This window comes from Lepisosteus platostomus, chromosome 3, assembly GCF_059453375.1.
Source record: "Lepisosteus platostomus isolate fLepPlt1 chromosome 3, fLepPlt1.hap1, whole genome shotgun sequence".
Taxonomy (NCBI): domain Eukaryota; kingdom Metazoa; phylum Chordata; class Actinopteri; order Semionotiformes; family Lepisosteidae; genus Lepisosteus; species Lepisosteus platostomus.
The window spans coordinates 37,895,931-37,923,583 of record NC_142613.1 but is presented as its reverse complement, the minus strand read 5'-3'; the positions used below and the strand labels follow the sequence as shown (position 1 = coordinate 37,923,583).

General features: G+C 38.3%; 1 protein-coding gene across 2 annotated transcripts; it reads right to left on the bottom strand.

Annotated features, from left to right (window-relative positions):
- Positions 1–22,158, bottom strand: LOC148674852 (toll-like receptor 5). Of its 2 annotated transcripts, XM_088625548.1 has the most exons (3): positions 21,654–22,158; positions 5,648–6,444; positions 4,264–4,428 (listed from the first exon to the last, which is right to left on the bottom strand). In XM_088625548.1, exons 2-3 carry the CDS (start codon positions 6,435–6,437, stop codon positions 4,412–4,414), a joined length of 807 nt encoding a protein of 268 aa, XP_088481674.1. In that variant the 5' UTR covers positions 6,438–6,444; positions 21,654–22,158; the 3' UTR covers positions 4,264–4,411. The 2 variants fall into 2 exon arrangements, with proteins under 2 accessions (XP_088481673.1, XP_088481674.1); XM_088625547.1 differs by having other exon boundaries at positions 1–6,444; positions 21,654–21,985.
- Positions 22,159–27,653: the final 5,495 nt, after the last annotated feature.

The window sequence follows — 27,653 nt, the reverse complement described above, 5'->3', positions numbered from 1 at the left end:
TGCTGCTCCAAACAGGAAGTTTTATTCAGCTTTATGACATCCTGTTTAGAAAAAAAATCTCATTGGAAAGCACACTTAAGACTTGGTTTATGAAATATAAGTTCCAGAATAAAACTAAGAACTCCATACTTTTTAAATGTAACCCTAAAAGGTACAGTGTGATACATTCCATGATGTCTAAACAGCTAAACCAAGCCACTGGTTAAATGATGCTCTGCTTCAATCATCCAGCTCTTGAGTAATAAAAACATTTTCAAATGTGTTTGGAAATAAACTAGCATTGCTAAACCTAGCAAAGCTATAATATATAATATAGCTTAATATGCATTTGTTAAAAATGTACATTAGATTTAATATCAAGATACATACCATAAATTAATTAAAAGCCTGAAGAAAAGCCACTCGTTTAAAGTCTTAAGAGAACACATCTTTTCTACATTTCCAGTTTATTACATAAGATCTCCCTCTAGTGGTGCAATGTGTATATAGCATTATAGTAGTGTATACTGCATTGGCATAATTTAATTAGCATACATATTATTTTTTTATTATTATATTAATATTATTTTTATTTATACTCAGCGTTGATAATCTTAAAACAGTCTTAAGCTTTTGTTCACCCATATTCAAATACAGTATCTGTTCAATTGCAAAAATAAATATTTGCACCCCCTAAACTTAGGTAATTGACCTGGAACAGTGATGACTAAGCGTATTTCATATTAATTCAATTTAACAGCAATATATTATGGAACTTTATTTCCACTTTCTGTTCACAAGAATCGCTGATTATACAAGAGAATTGTGAGCCGGAGCCTAACCTTGCCAGCAGCCATATCACTCTGCAACCCACAACTAACAACCCACTGAAGCTAGGCATGTGTGAGCCTGGTCAGTACCTGGAAGGTAAGGTTGCTGCTGGAAGAGGTGTTAGTGGGGCTAGTAGGGTGTGCTCACCCTGTGGCCTGTGTGGGTCCTAATGTCCCAGTATAGTAATGGGGACACTATACTGTAAAAAGGTGCAGTCTTTCAGATGAGATGTAAAACAGAGTTCCTGTCTCTCTGTAGTAATTAAAAATCCCAGGGTGTTTCTTGAAAAGAGTAGGGGTGTTTGGTCTTTACCAATCATTGCCTTATAATAATCCTAATTATCCCCATCTCTCTGAATTGGCTTCATCACTCTGTTCTCTTCCACACTGATAGCTCTTGTGTGTTGAGCATACGTGCGCGCTGTGGCTGCCGTTGCATCATCCAGGCGGGTGCTGCACATTGGTGGTGGTGGAGGGGAGTCCCCATTACCTGTAAAGTACTTTGAGAGGAGTGTCCAGAAAAGTGCTACAGTATCTAAGTGTAATTAATTATTTATATTATTATTCTTATTATTAACATTAACCCTGAAGACAGAGCACAAGGCAGATAACATCCCTGAACACTGATCTGCTCTAGGGAACACACACATTCACAGGGACAATTAAAAGATGCCAGTTAAACTGAACCACGTGTCTTTGGACTGTGAGAGAAAACTGAAACACCAGATGACAACCCACGTAAGGCATTCCCGGGGAGGCATTACTTCCATAAAGGAGGTGCCTCAGGCTGGACCCCGGACCCAAGAGCTGTGCATTCATGTGACCCCACTTCCACTTTGTAATTTTTGTAATGTAGGCCAACTAGTCCACCTTCAAACCCTCCATTTTTTAAAACGTCACAGGAAGCACTGCTCCATTGCAGATGTTTATTGCCAATTGGATTCACTGATAGTACCATATGCCTGCAAGCACCCAGGAGGCCAATCCTACTATATCCTACTAATCCTACTCTACCTAATGTAGTGCTCAACAAATTGTATGGCTCCACTTGGCGGGCTGTGGTCACAGTCGTCAAGTCACCTGCCTCAGGCTGAAACCTCTGATCACAGAGTCAAGTGACTTTACTAATTGAGCCACTCGGGAGCCCCGGAGACAGTTCTGATCACAAACTGAAAGCTGCAGCAGGGGAAGCATCTGAAAATGCAGAGACCAAAATAGAGAGGGAAGTATGTCAAGCAGAGGAAGAAAACCAGCTGACCACATCATATAAAACTATTAAAAATTATGGACGATGTGCTGGAATGGGCAAAAGAAAGGGTTCTCTTGTCAAATCAAAACTGAGAAAGGGATAGTCGGAAAATCACTTTTTTAGTGATGTACAGCAAATCCCTACTCATTTACAAAAAGGCTATTTTTTCTGGAATGCAGCTGTAGAGCATGTGGAAGTCTAGTCAACTATGAACACAACCTGAAAGATGGCACTGTGAATGGACATATTCTGTGGCATTATGCCCATAATTTAATGTAAAAAAGGGCAACCAGGAGAACGAAACAATAAAGAAACAGTAAAGGAAAATAGGGCCTACATTCATTATGTGAAGGCAGGACAGAACTGTAGGCTCAAGACAATATGGAATGTGGGTCGCAGAAGGAGGCTCCCCATTGTAACTATAATGACTACTTTAAGCCATACTTTGCACTGTACTTCAGCTGACCCAAACAAATAATGTTGGTGGAGATGCCATGGGAGGACACTCATGAGAGAATTAAGACTATCAGTCACTACTAGAAGAGTGTGGTCAGGAGGTCTGGAAAGCTTGGAACCTTTCTATTAAGCTGGGATATAGGGGCTTCATTGACAATCACTGTGGTGAGCAACTGTTATACAGTTTATTAAGCAGGAAAAGAGAGGTTTCCACTGGATTTGCCAAACTAATGGAACTGATTAGCTCCCAGGACTCTGGCTGAACAAACTCCAAGGAATTATGTCTTCATCATATTGGAACTTAGAAAATTATTAAAAATTAATTAAAAATGAGAAGGTTTTTTATGATACCATCTGCAATCGTTAAAAGAAAGATACACTAACCTTTTTGCAATTGTTTTAGTCCATCTGTACTCATTCTTAAGGAGTTCTTTGCTGTTCATTAATTGCTATAATTAAGACCCATACACCACAGATATGGTGTGTAGATTGGGGCAGAGCAGTGGCTCTGTGGCTAAGGATCTGTGACTGGAAGGTTGCCAGTTCAAATCCCGCGGCCGGCAGAGGAATCCTACTCTGTTGGGCCCCTGAGCAAGGCCCTTAACCCCAACTGCTCCAGGGGTGCCATACAATGGCTGACCCTGCGCTCTGACCCCAAGCTTCTCTCTCTGTCTATGTCTCATGGAGAAAAGCTGGGGTATGCGAAAAAACAAATTGCTAATGCAAGAAATTGTATAGGTATATATAGGTAGAAATTGTATACAATAAGAAATTGTATAGCTAATAAAGAAACATTATCATTAGATATTAAGCACTTAAAAGGGTAATGTAAAAAGTCATTGACCATATTAATAGAAAATACTTTCTGTGGTTTAGTATCTTTACAGAATCTAAATTCTACAAAAAATGCACTCTTCATAAATAAAACAATGTAATCATCAAAACATTTAGAAGAAACAAATTAAAAACAGAAAAACTTAAATCCAAGAATGGTCTGAAGAACTTCCCCCAGGAGGAGAACTGTATTTATCTTCCAGTCCATCCCACACCCTGTAAGATTAGAGATGAAATACAAAACAAGCCTCCATTTCTAGGCAGTAAAAGAGAAAACTGTAAAAGACCATTTTTGCTGCCAAACAATACATTGAAAGTAATGGTACAATGTTCATGGTGTAAAAAAATAATTATAAAATCATCTTAAATGAGTCTAATCTTAACATACAGTTGTCACGCTCCATAATATATCACTATTCCTGTAAAACAGCAGTTAATACTCCAACACAAATACTGTACTGTCAAAATGTGATCTTTAACATTTCAGTTATGACTGACTTCTAGCTTTGCACTCCGATATTCTGAAGTAGAACATCAGTCTGCTTTTTACTCTTCTCTTCTTTCAAAATGTTCTGTGCAAGCTTCTCATAAAACCAATCGATGTCTTGAAAATCTTCTGGCCAGTGCAAACAATGCCTGCTTTTGATGAAGGTTCTGATTGGGTCACATTTCATTAACTTGAACTGAGGAAGCCTTCCAACAACAACCATGATGAGTACATCCTGCAGTTCAGTGAACAGCCTAGTTTGGGCCATATTAAAGGCCTCAATGCACCACCCATCCTTCAGGAATTCTTTTGTCACAATGCAGACTGTTTTCTTGCTGCACCAGATGGCATTCCGTATATTAGTGATGTGATCCTCTCCAGGAATAAAGTCTCGAGCTTCAAGACAAAAACGGAAGAGATTCTTTTCTGAAAACCGAGCATCCAGTCTTTTAAGAAGAGCGGTCTTCACCCACTTGAAGTCACTGCTGCTAAAGCACAAATAAGCATCATATTTGTAACTGTCTCTAAACGCAACACTAGGAGATCCTTGCACGCTAGCGATTATCTTCTTGTAAATTACAAAGCAGAGTCCTCTGAAATGAATAAAAGTAATAGTGGACATCATTATTAATATGATAATTGTTACACTGCTGATGAAAGCTGAAAGCCTTAATTTCAGAATTAGCCTTTGGTCTTCCTCAACGCAAGATTCAGTATTTAGATCAAGTAGACGAACGCCCAAGAGCTCATTTGGGAAGTAACAAACCATATCCTCTACATGGCTGAAGAATGTGACATTTGTCTGATTTATCCACAGAAGATACTCTTTTAAATTACAATCACAAACGTATGGGTTCCTTCCAAGATCAATGAGACTAAGTGAACTGAAGAGGTCTGGGTTAGGTGAGCCAAGAATATTTCCAGATAAATTAAGAACCTTCAGACTTTCAGGGAAAACATTATTAGGGAGATGGGTAAGCAAGTTGAGGGAAAGATCCAGTGAATTCAAGGTGGTTAACCCCTTAAAAATAGCTTCTGGGAGAAACTGTAGAAAATTTTGGTTTAATCTGAGTCTGTTAAGTTTGTTTAGATTGTCAAACATATCTAAGCAAATGTTTTTTTCCCAAATTAATTGCAACATGTTGTCCTCCAGGTCCAGGTATAGTAAATTGTTTTCCTTCGGAACGACAGAATTACTAGCACAGCCTGAAAGCTTATTATGTCGAAGTAAAATAAACTGAACATTTGGAAAATTCATCAAATCATTGAACACGCCTAGATCTCTTAGTCGATTTTCTGATAAGTCAACAAATATAGAGTTCTGGGCGAATGTAGAAAGACCATATGAAGACTGAATTTTATTGTCACCCAGCAGAACATTTTCCAATTTAGGAATCGGTGCAAACTCATGCAGTTTTTTAATTGCATTTCCCCGAAGGTTCAAAGTCTGTAAACTGAAAAGTCCAGTGAAAGAATTGTGTTGAATGACACCAATGTGGTTGTTTGACAAGTCAATTTCAGTGATACTGTGAAGACCTTCAAACGTATATGAAAATACCTCACCTATTAGATTATTTGAGAGATTCAGCGATTTTAAGTTTTGAAGTCCAGAAAATGCATCTTTCTTAATCTGGTTGATTTTATTGACAGCTAATGTTATCTCTTTGAGCTCCTTAAAAGGAGCAAATACGAATGGTTCTAGTGAAAAAATAAAATTTCTGGACAACTTTAGAGATCTCACAGAACTGTTTTTAATACCTTCAAAAGTTTCATTATTAGGATCTTTATTTTTGTTATATCCAAAAGACCTACCCATTATATTCTGACTTAAGATAACATGATGAATTATTGTCCCTCCTAATGCTCTGAATAAGAGCCGTGTTCTGTCAGTGTTGAGCGAATTCAAAGATAAGTCAAGGACTTCAAGAGACACATTTTTAAAAGGGTTCCCACATGTTTTCCAGTCAAAATCAATTGCGTTCATGTGTTCAAGGTGGTTGGAGGAGAGGTCAAATAAGCTGAAAAATTTACCGCGAAACCCCAGCAAATCGTTTTCACATATAGTTTTGATTTTATTCAGCTTCAATACGACCTCCTTTAAATTTGTCAAATTGCGAAAGAAGAGATTAGGTTGGACTCTCTCAATAACATTACTGTTGAGGTATATGACTTCAAGTGACACCAAAGGTCGCAGGTACTCATCCTCTAAAATTGATGCAGAAAGCCCATTATATATTAGATTAAGCCGTTTTAAATTAAACAATCCAACAAATGCATCTGGGTCCAAAACAAGATTTCTGTTACTTCCTAAGTGTAGAAAAACTAGGTTTGATAAATTCCTAAAAGCATTTTTCTTTATCCTCAGAAACTGTGTTTTTTGCATTCCGAGATCCAAATTCTGCAGGAGCTCAAGGTGTAGGAAAGAAGTGTCATTCACTTCCATTATATAGTTCAAACTCAGGTCAACTGCAACAACATTAGAGGGCAAATATGGAACCCAGTTTAGAGACTGTGACTGACAAAAAGCAATTTGATTGATGATTTGACACGATGAGATTCTTCTTATTATCAAGAATATGATAAAAATATTTTGGCTCCACATTGTGTTCCTACAAAAACAAAAACAAGACAGCTCTGGTGAAACACATATGTACAGATAAATGGTTTCAGAGAAATCAATCCTAAATCTTTACTCACGTTCACAAATAATCATTTGCAAATGTATTTGCAAAATTTCTTTCTTAAAGTACTGCAAATTTAGCTTTTTGTAATACATTTAGAATTTATTGTAGACAGCATGAATATATGCTTTTGAATTTTTTTTTTAATGCTTTTGAAGTTTTCCAGAGAGCAGCATTGTCTGAAAGATTCCTGGACCTACTGGAATTAGTAAAGGGTAGCAATGAAAAAATATTCAACTGAACAAACAAGTACTGTGTCATAATACATTATCTATTATTATAAACCTCATACATACTCTATTTGGTTCATGTCACCTGCTGTTTTCTCTTTTTTTTTTGTACAGTATATGCTTTTCTCTTTTCTGTTCTCAAATAATATGGTGTTTCTGTTTAGGATTTTACTTTTTATAAAAAATGAAAACTACAGTATATACTGTACTACATTGTACCCTGCTCTTAAAAAGCTTAAAAGCAGAAAACAAAGTGATGAGTCTGAAACATTAAGCATTCGGTATACACATGTACACCGGTGCAATCACTATATTTATTTCCTCACGTACAACTTTGCAGTCTTCTATGCCAAAATGGTCAGAAAGTAAAATATCTAGAATATACAAGAGGTTTGATAACTAAAGCAGATTTAAAACCTTAAACAACTAGAAAACACAGAATCTATAAACTGAACAATTAAAACCAATACATAATGCTTTCCAATCTTACTGTAATCATGGAGTTTCACTTAAAACATTGTAAATCTGTTTCTGGACTGAACAGTAAACTGCTACATCTGTTCTTTTTCTTTTCCTGTTTACAACCGTTTTTTGTGCTATATATGCCAGGGACCCGTGCAATACATTTATATTTATATTTATATCTATATTTACATCTATATTTATATTCATACTGTATGTGCAATACGATTTTTCTGCGTACTGTTCTGGTCTAGTTTGTTCTTTGTGTGTCCGGACTGTGAGTAACTCTTTTCGTGCACCCCTCACTGTACTGATTGTATTGTATGTATTGTATTATGTTTGTTCAAACCAGTGAGACCTCAACACAAGTATAATTAGAACAGATTGGGAGTAAATAACTCACAAGCTATTATAACACACCATATGGCTCCTGATCTTGTAATAATTAACTATACGATTATGAGAAAGCAATAATTCTAAAGAATATTAAGCAAAAAAACAAAATGTTTCCCCATACTGATAGTAATTAGCTTCTCTTGTATGCTGTGTGTCAGTACTGACCACATTATTTGAACAGCATGACGTCTTTGTAACCTGTTGAAAATATATTTTTTTATGTTTCCGATGAAAATACAGTACATGCTCACCAGACATTTGATAAACAATAATTAAAGTGAACAGAACTGCAAGGCAAATCCACCACCTAAATGACTGCCTCTGTCATGATCATTTCCACTCACTCCTCACTTCATCTGGCCCTGACAAAATGGGGACCCAATAGCGGGAAAGATAAAAAATAATAATTTATAAGGACCTTCAACTGAAACACAAATGATACAAAACTAAATGATATCCGCAAACAACAAGCTCACAGGCTGAGAAGAAGGAAAGGTTTTTGATGATAAAAAAAGTATCTGGCAACACTGTCATGATTTTTATTATATCTTTTATAAAGTGCAAAAAATTCCTGAGAAATATGTATGGACATAGGTGTTGTAAATAGTGTAAACATGAGAATTTACTTAGATTGTATACTAACAATATACTTGACATGTATTAAAGTCATTATGTACAAGAAAGCCATGTTGTTTACGTATTACATATTAACATAATTAAATGCAACAGAATACATTTAAGATGTGTTTCGGCATAAGGACTTTTAGGCCACACAGATATAACAATTTGTTCTGCAGATAAACAGTTATCAAGCTGAATCATTTACCTGTTTCTCAGTCAATCTACAGTTAAACAAACACGTCAAATGCCTGTAAAAGGTGGTCATCTCATGGATATTCTGACTGTAGCAGTTCTGTCTGCCACATGTAGCAGTATTGTATTTTTAGAAAGAAATCCATTGTTAACAGTTATGACTTTGCTTTTGGTGTACACAAAAATACTTAATTTCTCAAAATTCCTGTGCTTTAAATGGCGCTTTTAATGCTTTTAACAATATGGTTTTGTGAACGCCTCCTCATTTCAAAGTTAAAGCAACTGCTGCAGACACTGAGAGATGTTTTTCATTGTCAATAGGAATTGTACTAAATTGAACTAACTAGTTAACCCACTAACACTAACAGGGTCCACTACCAGGCTGTTATTAATTCTGAACCCCACACCATCATACACAATGCCATTTAATTTTAATCTGCTTTGAAAGCAAAAATATATATAGTGTATCATTTGTTTCTATATGCAAAAATGAATATCTTTTACACCATTCTCTGTCATCAAGACCCACATACATACAAAGTTATTTGCAAAACATTATAATCATTTACAAGCACATGGGAAGTAATCAGTGCAAGGTAGTCCTGGATTAAAAATAAAAGTAAAGTCACCCTCTCTCACATATTTAAGTAATTCCTAACAGAATTTATTTATCCCAAACAATTAATGTATACAAAGCTAGTAACCCAATTGGTTCAACATATTAATTAGGGAAAACAGGGAAGGAAAACCTTTAATAAAATTATTTTAAAAAAAGGATTCAGTAAAAGAAAAAGTGTAAAATGAATTTCATGTCCAGGTAAAAGGAATATTAGAAGGGCCAAGAGGGAAATGGAAAAGAATATTCCAATGGAGGCTAAAGTAAATAATAAAAAGTAATTTCAGTTCTACAACAGCAAAACAACTGGCAAGGATAAAGTAAAATATACCTAAGACAGAAATGCAAAACCTCTAGACAATGAAAGGGAAATGGCTGATGTATTAAACAGGTATTTTACTCACATGCTCACCAGTGACAACAACATGGCTCATGGCTAAAGTCCTGTATTACAGTAAATACTGAAGTATTTGCAAACACAGACGTATTTTGAGTATGGGATCTTACCATCTGTATACAAGGAATCTGGAGATATTATTCAGAAGTCATTGATACACCTCTTTCAACAGCTGTTTAATATGGGGACAGTGCCCAGGGACTGCATCAACTTAATCAACTAATTACAGTGTATATATAAATATATCAATACATAGGACATCTTTTACATGTAAAGTTAAAGAAACAATTATTAGTACTAAACTATGGAAATATGATCCTAGGAAATAGTCAACATGGATTTAGAAAAGGTAAGTATTGCCTGACCAGAACAAGAAACAAACAGTAATGGATAAACACAGTACATATTATATGGTGTATATAGATCTTCAGCTGTCTTTTAATAAAGTTCTTCATAAATGATTAATTCACAAATTGCAGGTGGTAGACATTAAGGGGAAATGTATGTGTTTGGCATGAGATTTGGTTATTAAATAGAAAGAAGATGATACAGATAAGAAGTGAGTACTAAAACCTGGTTTCTTCAATTATTAGAGTACCACCATGATCTGTACTAGGAACCCTGCTCTTCTCAATTTACATCAATAATATAAATCTGGATCCTGGTATGGTTAAGAAATTATTTCAAGTAGGTAGCCACATCAGCATGTGTTGGCTGCAAAGGAACATGTGAAGGTTGATACCATGCTCAAAAGAGAAGAAAAAAAAATGTTTCAGGAGTGGAGCTTTCTTCACATCCTATATCCTAGCATTTTGTTACGTTATCTAGAAAATAGAAATAATATGTCAATATAAATACAGTACACAGCCCTTTTCATAAGTAACCTCCTGCTCAGGGTTGCATTATTCATTTATATTTTACTACCTGCATGCAAAACCCTGCACTTACTGTATCTATATTAAGTAATATCAAGTGTTTTGCCAATCTTGAATTTTATCTAAGTCCTTTTTATATTTCTTTTCTACAGTGCTTGGTGATTTAAATTTGAAATCATGTGCAAACCTGACTAGTTTCTTAACTAGGAGCAAGTAAAGGTCTGTTCCATGCTTAAAAGAGAAGAAGCACAATGTTTCGGCTGTGGAGCCTCCTTCAGGTGTGCATGCCATAGGTTGCTGACACCTGATCCAGTATCTAACAATAAAACAGAAGGTCCACTAAAATACATTTTCTTTCTGTATCTCTGAAGCTAATCATTCCTCTAACATATTCCATGCTGATCAGACAGATGACTGGCTGTCATGGATGATCTTCAACTTGGCAAGGTAAAGCTGGAAGGGATTTCCACACCAGGGTCGAACATTTTCTGCACTTGTTAGAGTGGAATAATCCAATACAAACAGGACTGAAACTCTTTATTTCCAATGTGCCACACCCAATTAAGTCAACAGGTAGCATACTAAAGGAATTTGACAAATAAACAAACCAAGCCTACCCCTCTGAGCCACAGAACACTGATAAGTACTATGTGTCCAAATAAGTTAAACAAGTCTGGCGGTGGGAAACAAGTGCTCCCAAATGGGTTCATTTTATTTTCACTGCATCAATTTCACTTGAACAAGGTTCAGATTAAATCATTGGCTTCAGTCCTGTAGTTGGGATTAAAGTAGAAATCTCGTTCTCCGAATGCCAGATTCTGCCCCAGTTCTGACGTTTGGCTGCCTGCAGGATCTCCATTCTATTAATATTTTGTTGGTAGAGGACAGAGCAGTTGCAATCCCTCTCCTCAACTACTAAAGTCAAAATCAGATAACCTCTAGAGTACTGTGGGCGGGTTTATCATTCTTAAAAGAGACTAGCACAAACACAAATAGGTTTGTACTGTACATACAGTACCTACACTGGAAGCTGACAAACCTACCAGTATTTCTTTGGATTGTAAAAGGAAATCAGAGAAAACAGAAGAAAACCCGCACAAACACAGGGAGAATATAAAAGTTCCAAACAGACAACACCCCACATCCAGAATTGAACCCAGGACCCCAGTGCTGCAAGGCAGCAATGCTAACAGTTGTGCCACTGTGCTGCCCCCCAAAGAAAATTTAGATGCAGTATGAGAACATTAATGTAATGTTTTAGAATTATACTGTCAACTAAGATGCTGCCTTAAGGAGTTCGCAATTGGTATTAACTCTGTATCAGTTTCCAAATTCCACTCATTCAGGTGTGTTGGCTGAAATACAACCAAGTCAATGCTTATTTCTGTTCATCATAAAGTGGTTGCTTATTAAGAACACAGTCTTAAGCAGGGATTTAAGGAAGACTGCACAATGTCCTGTATGCTGGAGGTTTTTTAAACCATGTCATTTATCTACAGTAGGTCATTTCTGAAACCAGGAACTACATGTTTAAAAGACATGAGGGCAGAAATAATTGCAAGCAAGCACTTCAATCACTTTCATAAATGAAGCACCTGTTATTAAGACCCCGTTGGAATGAAAAGCAGGATTGAGAACCACTGGTATGGTGGGTTTACCACATAGAAAATAATGCAACAATCCAGCTAGATTCTTAAACAATGTGTGGTATCAAAATCTGGCATAATGGAAGGGTATGGAGAGGATGTAAAGAATAAATATATACTGTATATATCATTCTTCTGGAGGCCCTGACATGCCCTGTGTTTATCTTCAAGAATTCTCCCATAAACCGATAGATAATTGCTTTAGAAAGAAAACTGTAATGACAATCTGTCTATATTCACTCATGTAAGGGTTTGCTGTGTTGTTTTGTTTTGAGTCTCAACCCAGCAATGTCCCAGAGATGTGCCTTTGCTGGAATGAGGAAATCACTGAGGGAAGCAGGAGTACCTTCTCTCCTGTTGTACCATACAGTTCCCACAAGAAACAAAGAAGTTCATGTGATCTGAACGGCTTGTACAGTCAAATTGATCAGAGAGTCATTTTGTCAAGGATACTAAGGTTGCTTGCAGCATCCTGTTCTTGTAACACTGCACATAGACAAAATCAGCCTAACAGGTCACTATAACACGTTTTTTTTTCACCACATTTCTTAACACCCAGCTTTTAGTCATATAGGATGGTATCAATACAGGTAATCTGCACTGGGAACTGAACTCTCACTTAACTATTTTTCATAATATTTCCCCTGATGTGAAACACTTTTTCATTTGGAAGAATGATATGCTTTTATTAATATTTTTTCCTCACCAAATGAGATGTTAATATAACCTCTGGGCTGGGCTTCATGGTTTTAAGTACCAGTCACGTCTCTAGCCAACTACGAAGGAGATTAACCACACACTACTGCACAAAGTGAGTGCTGCAAAGGAAGAGGTTGAGAATATGTAAAAAAGTAATATATCAGTTTACAAAAATGGTTTTAAGTTTATGCCTCTAGTACATTTATCTTTTGGCCAAATTCCTTAAGGATCATGTCGAGTTAGTTATGGCTGCTGATTTTCATGCTTTCATAAACTATTATACAGTACCTAATATATGGTAGAATTATTATTATTTTAATGACAGTTCTCTCAGCCAATTACTACCTCAGAAACTAGCAATTAATATTTTGCCGATATTCCTGCCATTAGATTGGCACAAAGGGCATTCCTATCAGAAGACAGGCAGATGAAGGCCATATTTACTCTAAATCATAGAACTCAGTTTCATCAGGAAAAGTGTACAAAGCCTCTTCACTTGACAACTGTTTTGGTTTTCTGAGGCAAGCGTAATGAGCTAAAGTATGAGGATCAAAACATGATGGAACCTGCTGGCGTTAACAGCATCCTTTGTGAATTTTATCTGACTTTTTAGCACCAATTAGATCTCATCCTGGTTGAAATGTTATCCTTTCTTTCAAAGGAATGTATGCTTTCAGTTTGTTCTGATGCTGTGCTGCATACTAAGGTGCAATCACGTGGGTTAAAGGCTTATATGACCAACCTCAAAATAAGGAAGGCTTTCTTAATGGGGAACCTTGCACCTGATAGTGCTTGTTAAGTCCTCCATATTGTAGTTACACATTTTGTCTCTCTGCCTTTGTTTCGCTAAAAGGTGAGAAAACATTTCACTATGTAGGGATGAAGGATGTCAAAGCACAGATTAGTGAAGTTATGAAATATTTTAAGATTTTACCAAGTTTTAATATTATTGAGTTTTTATAACTGAGAACATCCTTCTATGTTACCACAATCATCATGCTTAGAAGAGAGAGGCACATGAATAACCCAGATGTTATGTAATCGGAAGCAAAGCTTTCATTTCCATTGAGTGAACACACATAGTGAACGACCATTCATGATATTGCAGCGATCCTCTCCTCTTTGCCCTAGCTGTGTATGCTAGTGAGGAAGGAGAGACAAGGAAGCAGAACTGCAGGCTCAGCAGGGTTTATGGTCCTGTGATGGTTAACAAATGTGTTTGCTAATCAGGGAGCAGGGGGACAGAGCAAGAGAGATAATGTAGCAACAGTTACAGACATACAAAAAGGAACTTCCCCTATCTATAAAGGTAGAGAGAAATAACAATGAATGGGAAAAAAAAGTTTCAAAACCCTATAATAAGAATATTAAATCACCAAATACAGCAAACACACTCAAAACATATACAGTAAATCAATAAATGAGAGAATTTTACTGTATTACTGGATTTATAAATGACTTCAGCACGCAAAGAGCTTAACCAGTTTTAAAATGAACCCTTTAACACACACAGATCAAATCTTAGAACTGTACGATTGGGAAGATCTATAGGTATTACCTGATTTGGGATCAGATTTAAATAAATTTGGTTAAAAATGTTAAAGTTGGTCATTGGTTTGACCAGGCAACAACTCATTAGGAATAAGTAATAGGTTTATTCCATGCTAAAAAGAGAAGAAAGAAAACACAACATTTCTGTTGTGGAGCCTTCTTCGGGTGTAAGCTTCTTACCCACCAGAACTTATTAGTGATGCTCACTTGCCCTTTTTGTATTGACCTGTTTAAGGGGTATGGTGTCTCCGGGGGATAGTTTATGTAAACGAAGGTCGTACTTAAACCACACTTTACTGTCCTCCGATCCGTGGCGTTTCTTCCAACACCTGCCTTCCGAATACAGTCCGTAATCCGTTCCCTTAGTCCTGATTCGTTCCGAGTTCCAAAAGTTCGTAATAAAGACAATCCGCGATGTATCCTAAACCAGTGTCCGTAATCCAAAATCATAAACCTTTTCTCCTTGCAGTCGTTCGTTAGCCCGATCCTTAACATCCACCTCTTTCCACTCTTTTCCTCCGAAACGCATTCACCTTACCGGCTTCCGCCCCGTTCACTGCCTCTGGGCCACTTATATTCCGGTTCCTGATGCGTCTCAGCTGTGTCTCGTTGTTCGCCATCTTGCTAAGGTCAATCTCTAGCATTTTCAGTGTTTCATTTCGGAAATACCTGTTAGAGATGACCCTTCCCCGGGTCCTCTTACATTCCCTCCCCCTGAGATCAGCCCCGACCTCGGGCGATCTAGAAAAAAACAAACAGTGCATTCGGGAGAGGGCGTCTACATTTCCTTGTTTCCTTCCCGGTCTATAGACCGTCTGAAATTGAAATCTTTGCAGACTAAGACCCCATCGCGTAATTCGATCGTTTTTATCCATATTTTGCAACATCCATGTTAACGGCGCATGATCTGTGTATAATATAAATCGTCTTCCCAATAAATAATATTTCAAATAGTCTAGGGCCCATTTGATTGCTAGACATTCTTTCTCTATCGTGGAATAGTGTTTTTCGGCCGGATTCAACTTACGGCTGATATAGAGAATAGGATGCTCTAGTCCTTCAATCTCCTGTGACAGTATGGCTCCAATCCCAATGTCTGAAGCATCAGTTTGTACCATGAAAGGCTTACTGAAGTCTGGTACCTGTAAGACGGGTTGAGAAGTGAGAGAAGTCTTGGAAAGCCCTCTCTTCCACGTCGGTCCATTTTATTTTCTCCGGACAGCTCATCTTCGTCAGATCGTGTAGAGGGGCGGCCATGGCTGCAAACCCTGGGATGAAACACCGATAGTAACTTGCTAGTCCCACAAACGTTCGAATTTGCTTCTTGGTAGCTGGTTTGGGCCAGTTCTTGATTAATTGTACCTTCTGATCTTGGGGCATGATCAATCCTCTCCCGATCGTATAACCCAGGTAATTGGCTTCCCTAGCCCCCAGACAACATTTATTTGGGTTGGCCGTTAATCCTGCTGCTCGCAACGCTCCAGTCACTGCTTCCAGGTGATATAGATGTTGTTCCCAGGTCATGCTATGGATTACAACGTCATCCAAGTAGCCCACTCACTATGGGATTCCTCGATTATTCCCATCTCCAGCATTTTACCCACCTCTTCTTTAATCAGTTTCTTTTTAGCTTCTGGTACTCGATACGGGGGTAGCCTTACGTTTTTCCCCGGTTCCGTGACGATCTTATGTTGTATAAGGTGGGTTCGACCAGGTGTCCGGGAAAAAACATCTTTGTTTTGGGACAGGAATTCTTGTAGTTCCTGTTTTTGTGCCGGAGCCAGGTCTCCCACGGCTACCGCACCCGTTTCTTCTTCCAGTGGGTCTGGGGAAAAGTAGGTGAGCAGAACTTCGGTGCCATGCCATTTTTTCAGCAAACTGACGTGGTAGATTGGATGCTGCCGTCTTCTGTCATGTTGCTTGACCTTATAGTTGACTGGCCCCACCTTTTCCACCACTTCATAAGGCCCCTGCCAGGATGCCAAGAATTTACACTCTGGGGTTGGAACTAGCACCAGTACTCTGTCCCCAATCTGAAATTCCCTCGCAACTGCTCCCCTATTATAAATTTGTTGTTGTTGAGCCTGGGCTTTCTCCAGGTTTTCTTTTACTAAGGGAACAATAACCTTTATTCTTTCTCTCATCTGTTCCACATGCTCAATGATAGTTTGTAAAGGGGAAGGTTGATGTTCCCACGATTCTTTGACCACGTCCAATAGGCCCCGTGGTTTCCGAGAGTATAATAATTCAAAGGGGGAGAATCCAGTCAAAGCCTGCGGTACTTCTCGAACCGCAAACATGAGATACTGGAGCAGCTGATCCCAATTTTTTCCATCCTTTTGCATCGTCTTCCTAAGCATGCTTTTCAGGGTCTTATTAAAACGTTCTACTAGACCATCAGTTTGAGGGTGATAAACAGAGGTTCGGATCTGCTGTATACCCAGCAGCTTACATAAGTCTCGCATGACTTTCGACATAAAAGGTGTTCCTTGATCAGTTAGGATCTCTTTAGGAATTCCGACTCGAGCAAACAGTTGTACTAGCTCTCTAGCTATGTTTTTGGCGGTGGCAGCTCTCAACGGAATGGCTTCGGGGTACCTGGTAGCATAATCTACTATTACTAGAATGTATTGGTGACCCTTGGTGGTTCTGATCAGGGGCCCCACCAAATCCATCCCAATCCGTTCGAAGGGGGTTTCAATAATTGGGAGGGGAATCAAAGGGTTCCTATAATAAGGTTGTGGCGCACTTTTCTGACACTCGGGGCATTCCCGACAGTACTTCTCGATGGCCTTATAGATCCATGGCCAAAAGAACCTAGAGAGGAGTCTCTCGGATGTCTTCTTTACCCCCAGGTGCCCACCCAGGAGGTGGCTATGGGCCAAGTTGAGGAGTTTCATCTGGTAAGGTCGGGGAATAAGGAGTTGTTCCACTTCTTCCTGTCCCTTCTGCTGCACTTGATAAAGGAGATTATTCTTTGTCATAAAATATGGGTAACTCACTGTGTTAGGATCAGTACACCACTCCCCATCACATGTCCCCACGCATGTCTCAAGTTCCCATCTTCTAGTTGGGCTGTCCCAAACTTACCCCGACGTTCTGGGGGTTCCCAGTTCGGTAGTTCCATATTTCCAAACTCAGCTCCAAGTTCAGTTCCGCTTTCTTGTGGGTCCGTCTCATCAGGGTCGTCGGCAGGGGCGTCACCACTGTCTTCCGGCCAGGGGATGGGTCTTGGCCTAGCTGATTGGATCGTGTTCCAAATCTGGAGGAAATGGGGACAGTCTCGTCCCAGTATGACAGGGTATGGCAACTGCTCAACTACTCCTACCGTTGAGCGGTAGGTCCCCTGTTCTGTAGAGATGCTCAATTCGACCGTCGGATAGTCTTTGGTGTCCCCGTGAATGCAAGTAATAGGTATTCCCTTTGTTCTTGGAATCTCTAGTCCTCCCGGAAGTATTGTAGGGGTCACCAGGGTCACCGCACTGCCAGAGTCCAATAAGGTCTCGATGGGTTCTCCCTCTATCTCGATTTTCGTAAGATGGGGATCCTCGCGGGTCGGGACCCCCGCTGTAAGGTAGTTGCATAGGGCTTCATTTCTGGGGTCTACCTGCATGGGTTCGGGCAGGCCAGTGCAATAGCTGGCTAAATGCCCTTCTTCCTGACAATTAAAACATCGCCGGGTTTCGTCCCATGGCCGGGGCCTTGAGTCAGACTTCCCCCTAAGGGTTTTTTTTTAACTGTATAGGTTCCCGATAATCACTATACTTTATTGGCCGGTACTTTATTTCGGTTTCCAGACTCTTGGGGCTTCTTCTCTCCTCCCTCCGAAAGTCCCCTTTTCTCTCCCTAATCAGGGCCTCTGTGGCATGGTGTCTGTCCACCCAGTCCACGGCTTGATCTAGGGTCTGGGGATCCCCTTCACTTACTTTTCTTTTCAGGTGCACAGGCAGACTCCTCACGAAATGATCCAACACCACCCTTTCTACCACCTGTCCTGGGTTTAATTCTTCTGGCTGGAGCCATTTCTTTGCCAGATGTACCAGGTCAAACATCTGAGACCTCGTAGGCTTGTTCATCTGGTAGCTCCAATTGTGGAACCGGACTGCTCGTATTGCCATGGTTACCCCTAGTCTTGCCAATATTTCGTTTTTCAGAGTCTCATAATTCTCGGCATCTTCTTCTTTTAAATCATAATATGCCTTTTGGGCTTCTCCAATTAAATAAGGGGCTACTCTCCCAGCCCATTGTTCTTTGGGCCATGCATTTCGAGCGGCCGTTCTTTCAAAGGTGGTTAAATAAGCTTCCACATCATCAAGCTCAGTCATCTTTTCTAGCGTAATTTGTTCTTCCTGAGCGGTGCCTCTCCCCGCTACCGGGGCCTGCCGGATTTCTTCCCTTAACCTGTACAACTCTGCGCGTATTAATTTTTGCTCCTCTATAATTCGTTCGTTGGTTGCTTTTTGGATTTGGTTCGCCTCCAGTTGCGCTTCGTTAGCTTCTCGTTGTCCTTGTAATGCCTGGAATTGGGCGAGGGTGGCCTGGGACAACTGCTGTAGTAATTCTTCCATAGCGTTTCTTCACACGCGCAAAGCGGAACCCGCACACACACACAAAAAAAAACTTGCTCTCTTCGATTCTCAAACCCGAGCGGGAGCTGCCCGCATCCTCCACCAATTGCGGTGTCTCCGGGGGATAGTTTATGTAAACGAAGGTCGTACTTACACCACACTTTACTGTCCTCCGATCCGTGGCGTTTCTTCCAACACCTGCCTTCCGAATACAGTCCGTAATCCGTTCCCTTAGTCCTGATTCGATCCGAGTTCCAAAAGTTCTTATAAAGACAATCCGCGATGTATCCTAAACCAGTGTCCGTAATCCAAAATCATAAACCTTTTCTCCTTGCAGTCGTTCGTTAGCCCGATCCTTAACATCCACCTCTTTCCACTCTTTTCCTCCGAAACGCATTCACCTTACCGGCTTCCGCCCCGTTCACTGCCTCTGGGCCACTTATATTCCGGTTCCTGATGCGTCTCAGCTGTGTCTCATTGTTCGCCATCTTGCTAAGGTCAATCTCTAGCATTTTCAGTGTTTCATTTCGGAAATACCTGTTAGAGATGACCCTTCCCCGGGTCCTCTTACAGGGGCTATTGGCTCAGTCCTCGTTACACGTCACCCTCTCCAAAAAGCTTTTGAGTCTTTTAAATATGTAGATGATGACCTCATCTTTTTTCCAGTTCTGTTCAAGGCCATGCCTTTGTAATATGAAATGGATGTGTTTTCTTGTTTTTTTTTTTAATTATAATCTCTTTCTGCCCCTCTAGGGTACTGGAATGCAACATACTGAAAGTCTAAAGTCATTTGGAAAGGCAGTTAAGACTTCCCTGCACTGCATACAGTATACAGTAAGATTCACAGTGTTAGCTCCAACAAAGTTAAATTTTATTTGTTTTGTGAGCACTGTGTGGTTTAATTTTTACACCCCTGAATCACGGCATCCAATTGAAGCAGGCATTCTCTCTGCATATTGACAATTGTGCGTTGGGTCTGCCCCGCAGAACAGATAATCCTGCAAGGGTTTCCCAGCTCTTATATACAGTCAGGAGAAAGTTTGTTTCACAATCTGAGTGCATGTCCTGTTTTTTTTATATGTAATTACTTCCTGTCCTACTGTCTTGCTTTAGGTTCTGTCATTTGATATGCAGCAGACATTGGTCTGGTTTATCCTGTTTGTGGGTGTTGTTCTTGTCTTTTATTATGTAGCGTTAAACCACCGGGGCTGCTAAAGCAAGTCAGCTTTATGGCATCTTAGTGGAACTTTTGTTTGAGGCTAAATTAACAGACCCCATCAACACCTCTCACACTGTGCTTAAGTGGTGATACTGTGATGCTGGATAAGTGAGATATATACATGTCCCACTTCAACAATATTTGATTTACACTAGTGTTACCCTTAGACACTGCAGTCTGCATTATGGAACTATAATTAAAAACTTAATTACAACTTGGAATACAGGACAAAATATCAGCAACTTTCAGAAGTCTTGGTATGCCCATTCTTTGTTTTCTACAGTCCTACATTTCTTACAGTTGGTGATCTCATACAAATCTGTATCACTATTATTATACTGAAGATATGCACTCCAAAATCTGCAAATGTATGCATATTAACCACACCAGGACATTAGCTTGCGGTGGCTATGTTTCTTTAAACCACAAATGGTTCTTGAACAACATTGAGAGAAAACATGTCCAGGTTTACTGTATGACCTGTACAAAATCAACCAAATCCCATATGGCAGCAACATGCCACTGGCCTCTACAACTGTGTAACGTCTTATGAATTTTCACCAAATGTTATAGCTTTTAGAGTATAGTGACAAGGCCCCTCCTACAGCACAGTATGTCCCATCTTTTAGATGTGATACTAAACTTAAGTTTCTTTGGTATTAAAGAACCCAAGGTACTTTGGGATGGCACAACAATGCATAGCTTAATTTAACATTTATTGAGTTTGTTAAGTAAATGTTCAATTTGATCAGCTTTATGGTAGGGTTGCTCTTGCAAAATGGTTTCCATGTGTCACCAGTGTGGGTGCTGCTTGTCAATACTGATTGATATGGGTTCTATCCCATATTTGAAGAGTTTTATGGGGTCCAAAAACTGATGCAGCCAGTTGTGTAAGGCTGTGAAGTAAAAATTTTGGACACGCTGTATATTAGGAAAAAAAGCACACTGTTTTCCTACCAACCCATTAAACACAGACAAAAACTGCGTCTAGAGTACATTTGAAAGGATTTCTCCACTACGGCTAATAGCTAGGAAGATAAGAAACTTTTCTCTAAATCATTTTCTGTTCCGTCAATGTTACAGTACGTTGGTCTGACACCATTTTCTGAAATTGTGATATTGTGACGATTGTTTGCGTGGGAGGGTGGAGATATTCTGTGAGATTTTTATTGCGAAACAGAATGTAATGACAGGCACACGTGGGCATGTGTTTCTTTGGGAGCACTGTAGTGAGTAACTGTGAGTAATGTCTGTTGATGGGATGAAAAAAAAAACAGTAACCATGGCTTTTGGGAGTAAGTGAAGGTGGAGTAATGTCTTATTCAGACGCTTCTGTTTCCGTTTGTTTGACCGTTTTCCCAGTTTAAATACGTAGTAAAAAACTGAGTTAAATGTGTAATAACTAAAGCTGTACTGATATTAAATAAAATTCGTCTTTAAAAATAAAACGACTATTCTCTGACGAAAGGCAGTTTTGATCAATTATGTCTAAACTAATATCAGTTTAATTATAAGATTTTAAGATTTAAGGCAATGTACTGTACATGTATGCAAGACAAGCTTCAATGTAGCATTACATGAGCAATGCTCTTAAGGTTACTTTTTTCACAAATAACATCCTTGATCACAAAACAATAACAGTTGTTAATAAATGTAGGCGCTTACCTGTATCCTGTAGGTTATTTAATTTATTTTTGCAAAGCAGTCACAGACTACCGCACTCCCCCGTTTCTTCAGATCACTATCTCGCAACACTGTAGCACCTCCCTTTTCCAGTGTATGACTCTTCCTCTACGTAAACGTTTTCTTAACATTTTTTTTTCTCAAAAGTTCGTGTTAGTATGAAACTCTGAATGGGCAAATTGTGGAAAAAATTACCCATTAGAAATGCGCACTCTTGCAAAATTGTATAAACTCCAGGTTAACAATACAACTAACGCATGCATACAGTACTTGTTTGAAAAATCAACCAACACCCGGCGTAGAAGAACAGACGGTTGTAGTAACCAACACACGCCACGAAATTACTAATAACAAAGATGCTAAAGCTGTAAAAAAGTGAGGATTCATTCCCTGTATTCCGTTGTTCGTACAGCAGTGACAAAAGCGATGAGTAAGCTGTCAGTTCTGAATGGTTGTCTTCATTTTGCTTGGATTTAGTTGTAGAACCAAAATTCGACAATTCATTGCAGTGGAAACACCAATGTGTTTCATTAAAAATAATGAAACTAGGAGGCTTTTTACTGGGAACATTATTTTTCATGTAATCTTACAACGAGCTAAAACACAATTTAAAATGAATTGTCGCGAGTTTCATTAATCTTTGTATAAATCAGGCGTCGCAAGGTGGTGTGATGTCGCAAGGGGCTGTGGTTTGTATTGGGGAATATTGACTGCAATAAAGGGATTTCATTATTTAGTTTTAGTCACCTAAGATTTTGTCTGTTGTACATAAACCACAAACTTTTGCAGGAGGGATACATACTGTAACTGACATTAGGATTCGTTTTTTGAAGATTTTGTAGGATTTATGATTTGTCATATCAAAGTTAAACTATGCAAGTTTATCCAATTCAATGGAGACCCAGGACCTATCCTTGAAAGCACTGAGTGCAAAATTGGATATACACTGGATGAGCACACATACTATAAAGACGCACATGCTTACACCGGGGCCAGTTTTACAGAAGCAAGTCAGCCTACCAGTATATATTTGGATTGTGAGAGGAAACCAACTGCCTGGAGGAAATTTACACAAACACTGGGAATGTGTGTAAACTCCTTGTGTATAGTACCTTAAGAACTGAAAAAAGCAGTGCTAAAAGCTGTGCTGGTTTAATGATAACATCCTTATGAGATTATTAAGATGTCACGAATCATGGGAGTACCCCACAAAGATGAAATTGCAACATTAATAAAGGATAAGCATAAATAAAGTGAAACATTATTCGACAACAATATTTGGCCTTGTTTCTCGGAATTCTCACTGACACATGGAATTGCTGTCCTTTTCCCTCAAAACCTTGAGACAATGCACAAATATCTGCTGACATGGAAAAAGCATTCAGATTTCCTGCAGCACAAAAACAGGAAAGATTCTCAAAGCAAAAACTGGGCAACAACAGCAATAATAAGCACAGAAATAGAAAATGCTCCACTATGTCCCTTGACAAAACCATCAGGAAATGGAGATATAAGCCTCTTTAGACTTAGACATTTTTCATATTTTGGCATTATCCACTGATATTATAAAACAAATGAATGAATTAATCATAAGAAAGCTGGTGAAAAAAAGGGAAGGAAGGGAGGCAACATGTATCTGCTTCTATTAATCTAATATAGAAATTTGTCTTTAAATGGTGCCTTGTCTTCACTAGCTCAAGCTGAATGCCAATTTTATTTCTTCATCTTTTTGTGATCACTGTTTTTAGGGTTTAGCCCTGACAATCCTGTATCATGGCATCCACTCTCCATGTGGATTTCAGAATTCAATTTGAGCTGGTGCTTGCCTTAGACACTATACAGTAGATTGTGTTATACACTTAATTACAACGTACCATCTAGTAGAGAGATTCACAAAAGCCCAGTTGACATGCCATTCCCACTTCTCCACTTCTCTATTTTCCATCATCATACACTCTTTAATAAAAACAATCACAATTTTTAAATAAAATATATTTTTTATTTTATTATTAAACATTTCTCTTTTCCATCATCATACACTCTTTAATAAAAAATACACCATTTCTTTAATAAAATACAACAAACAGAATTTCCATTTCTCTCCTTCACTTTGGAGAAAAAAAGGCATTTACCTTCTTGCAGATGTTTTGGATGATCTCCACTCAATATGAAATTTTAATACAAGACACTCAGCTCTTTTTTGTTACGTACAGTACATCTGTATACTGCAATGCCTGCCTAAGGTGTCTCCTGGGAATGAGACAACCTAATCACCCCATGCATACTGTATTTTACTGGGTTTCTGGAGCAAATCAAACTTGTAATTCTTTTTAATGTTTCTGTCATTCTCATGCCCATTATAATGCCCTTCGCAAAGGCAGTTTCTTTGAAAAAGAAGTACAGTATAATGCCGTAATATCTGCTGGTTTAATTTCCTGGGATTCTCGGAAGCAGGACAGTCTAGTTCAGAGGTTGGCAACCTTTCAGAAGTGTTGTGCCAAGAGTTACATTGCTTCAAACATCATTGATGCACATCATTGATGTCAGTAACAGCCCTACTAACATATTGCAACCAGTAAAGGTTTATTCCATGCTGAAAAAATGAGAAAGGAAACACAAAATGTTTTGGCTTCTTCAGGTGTGGCACCCGAATATTAAAATATAATAATACAGTATATAAAATTAATAAATATGCCTGTCTTGTCATCTAATGTGAGCTTTGCCCTTGCTTTCCCTTGTTGAGTTCTACAGTCTCTGGCTCGTAGCAGAGTTTGAAACTGGTAGAGCATCAAGCAGATCAAGCAATGAGAAAATTCACTATTTTCACACTCTGGTCGTTGCATTACTAACCTCATTATTCCACATTTTCTAATGAATAATACAATGAACATTTACTGTGGGGGTGGCCTATGTGATCTGCAAAGATCTTTCCGAATCCCTTCTGTTTTCCAACCATAGCAGGGACACCGTAGTCACAGAATATATTTCTTTATGTAAGTTCCCCTTTCCTGAAAATGCTAACTAAATGACTTAAATGTTGTAAACAAAAGACTAACCCTACTAAAATAATGCAGTAAAAAAAACAGGTGAATCTTTTTGTTCTGTGCCAAAGTGCTTTCATTGAGTAGCTTGTTGCAGAGAATTACAGAATAGTCATAGCTTTATTGTTTTTTTTTAACTTATTGGCTTATTAGACATTTACAGCATTTGCAATTAAAAATCCCTTTGTGTGTCATTAATGGCATCCATGCCGTAGGTTGACGATTCCTGGAGTGGTTGTTAAAGGGACTTAGGTCTTGGGCACAGTAACTGCAATTGTGAATTGAATCCTGATGTAATTAAATTACCTTTCTAAATGCTTTTGCCTTTTGGGGTTTTAAGCAGGAGGTGTTGGAAGTTACCACAGTGATAACTGGCTTGTGGTGGCTAAGAATTCATACAGTAAGAACTTTTTTTTAATCCTTTGATGTCAATTCTTCCTACCATTGTGAAGCAGAATTCATCAAGTGTTGGATTCACCATAATAAGAAATGTGGGCTAGATGTCGATTAACTTATGCCAGATCAGTTTTTCCCTATGATGTATTGTTGCAATATGAATCCTGCAATAATCGATTCAGAGATTTGGTGTATGTGTTTGCATGAAGAGATGGTATGAACCAACTGTGGGATTATGACTAAAGACCTCTAAATCATAATCCCTCCTAAAAGGTGCGGTTATGCTGTTCTTTGCCTTTGTTAATAGTTACTGTACCTTACCTGGTTTTTATTTCCCTGGTGAGTCTGTCTGACATTGTTGTCTTGTCTATTAGTCTTTCTGTATGATGTGAAGACCTGCCCCTCCTTTTGTGTTACTGTAAATGCTCTGTGTTGTAGACTCTTTACAGTTCTCAGAAAAAGTTTGCGAATTTACCTATAGGAAATATAATTTCCTATTTTACCCCTGTTGATCTGCAATGGGTCTTTTCTTAAATAACCAAAAGTTTTCATATTTACCAGTTCAATGTTTTCTGAGATGCAACAGATGAGAAATAGAAGAAAATGAATAATCTGTGTATGTGAAATAATAAGTGAACCCCAAGTGTACACACAATTAAGGGAGTAATTAGAATCAGGTGGTTACATAATTGGGTACCAATTAAGCAAGGTCTGAGTCTGAGTAGTCTTGTTCTATATAAGGGTCATGTAATGGTAGTGGTATAATGGTAAGAATAGGTCTCCATAATTCATGTTAGATCTTAAAAGACTTAAAAGAACTTACAAAAAACAGTAGTGGATGCTCATCAGTCTGAAGAAGGTTACACAACCATTTCTGACAAATACAAGGGAAAATAATCAAGAAGGGAGTGACTATACCCATTACCTTTCATTCTTCCAAGATCACCATAAGATCATCCACGAGGCCACAAAGATACTGCTCTCTAAAAAGAACTTTGCTACCCATCTCACGTTTGTCAGAGACCTGGGTGACCTACAAAACTACTGGAAGAATGTTCTTTGGACGTACATGTATAAGTTTAAATTTCTGACCCCACCGAGAAACATTTTGAGTTGAAAAAACAAATTCTGCTTTCCTACAGAACAACCTGATCCCACCCTCAAACATGGTGGAGGAGTGTCATGGCATGGGGCTTCTTTTCTGCCTTGGGACCCGGTTGGCTTGAGTCATTGTTGAAATGATGAATTTGAAGATCTACGAGCAATTCTGGGGGATAATGTCAGGCTATCCATTCATTTGCTGAAGCTGAAGCTTCAAAGTGGAGCAATAAAACTTACCTAAACAGATTGGTAGTTCAAGAAGAAAGTTTTCATTTTGGATTGATCAAGAACTGCTCATGCAAGTAGCCCCACACTTGTACGTAGCCCTAATGACTTGACACATGTCATTAGGAAGATGAACAAAATTCCTATGAGATGTTGATGTGAGAGACTGATAAACAACAACAAATAATAACTAATTAAAAGTCATTGCTGCTCCAGTAGCTGCAATAAGTTACTGAATCTACGGGTTTATATAATTATTCACACAAGGATACTTAATTTAGACTTATTTTGTTGAATAATATATATATATGTCTTTGTGTTATATGTTTAATTAGGTTATAATCATTTATTATTTATGACAAAGTAATTAAATTGTAGGACTAACATAAGAATGAGAACCAACTTAGGGGGTTACCAAACGGTTTCTTGACATGGTATACTGCAAACTGTAAATTTCAAACCAACATAATGTAGAGAGCAGCAATAATATGATAATAAAATAATCATCATCATCATAACTAGCGGATTATTATTTGTAGAGGCAGACTAAAACATTTTAATACATTCAACCACAATGTTTTACAATAGATTTTTTTAAAGGATTTTATAATGTTTTCTATTGTGCTTTTACAATTGTTCTGGGTGAATAATTGCATTTAATGAATTGTTGTTTCACTATCATGTTTTATTTGATACTTTCCAATCAGTGTTTCCCCATAAGGAATTGTATGAAGGACGTATGTACAGTACTTTGTTAATCCATGATGCGATTGGTTCTTTAACTGGCATCAGAAAAATATCCTTGCACTATACTTTACATACATTTACTGTATGTGACTGCTTATGCCTTTGTTGTTGTTTTACCTTGATCTTTATTCTCCCTGCAGAAATAGTTTTTGAAAACTTTCAGACAATATACAGTAAGTACAAATACATTTATACCAAGAGGTTTAACATGTTCTTGTCTCCTTCTTGTCCCGAGAGCTTCCGAAGAGTCCAATAGCTTCAAGCAGACTTGTAAATGTAGTTCTAATGGAAAAGATCCTACACATACCCTAAGCTTTGGTGTCAAACATCCAGGAGGATATACTGTACTGTAGTATCCTTTGGTTTTTGTTTAGTACTTAATTAAACAATTAGACTAATCGTTGTCTGATGATTAGGACTAATGACTAGACAGATGTAAATATTTCTTAAGACCTTTCACAGTTAATTTCTC

Bases quoted from the DNA above. Each gene is read 5' to 3' on its own strand.
- LOC148674852 (XM_088625547.1), bottom strand. From the start codon at position 6,437: ATGTGGAGCCAAAATATTTTTATCATATTCTTGATAATAAGAAGAATC.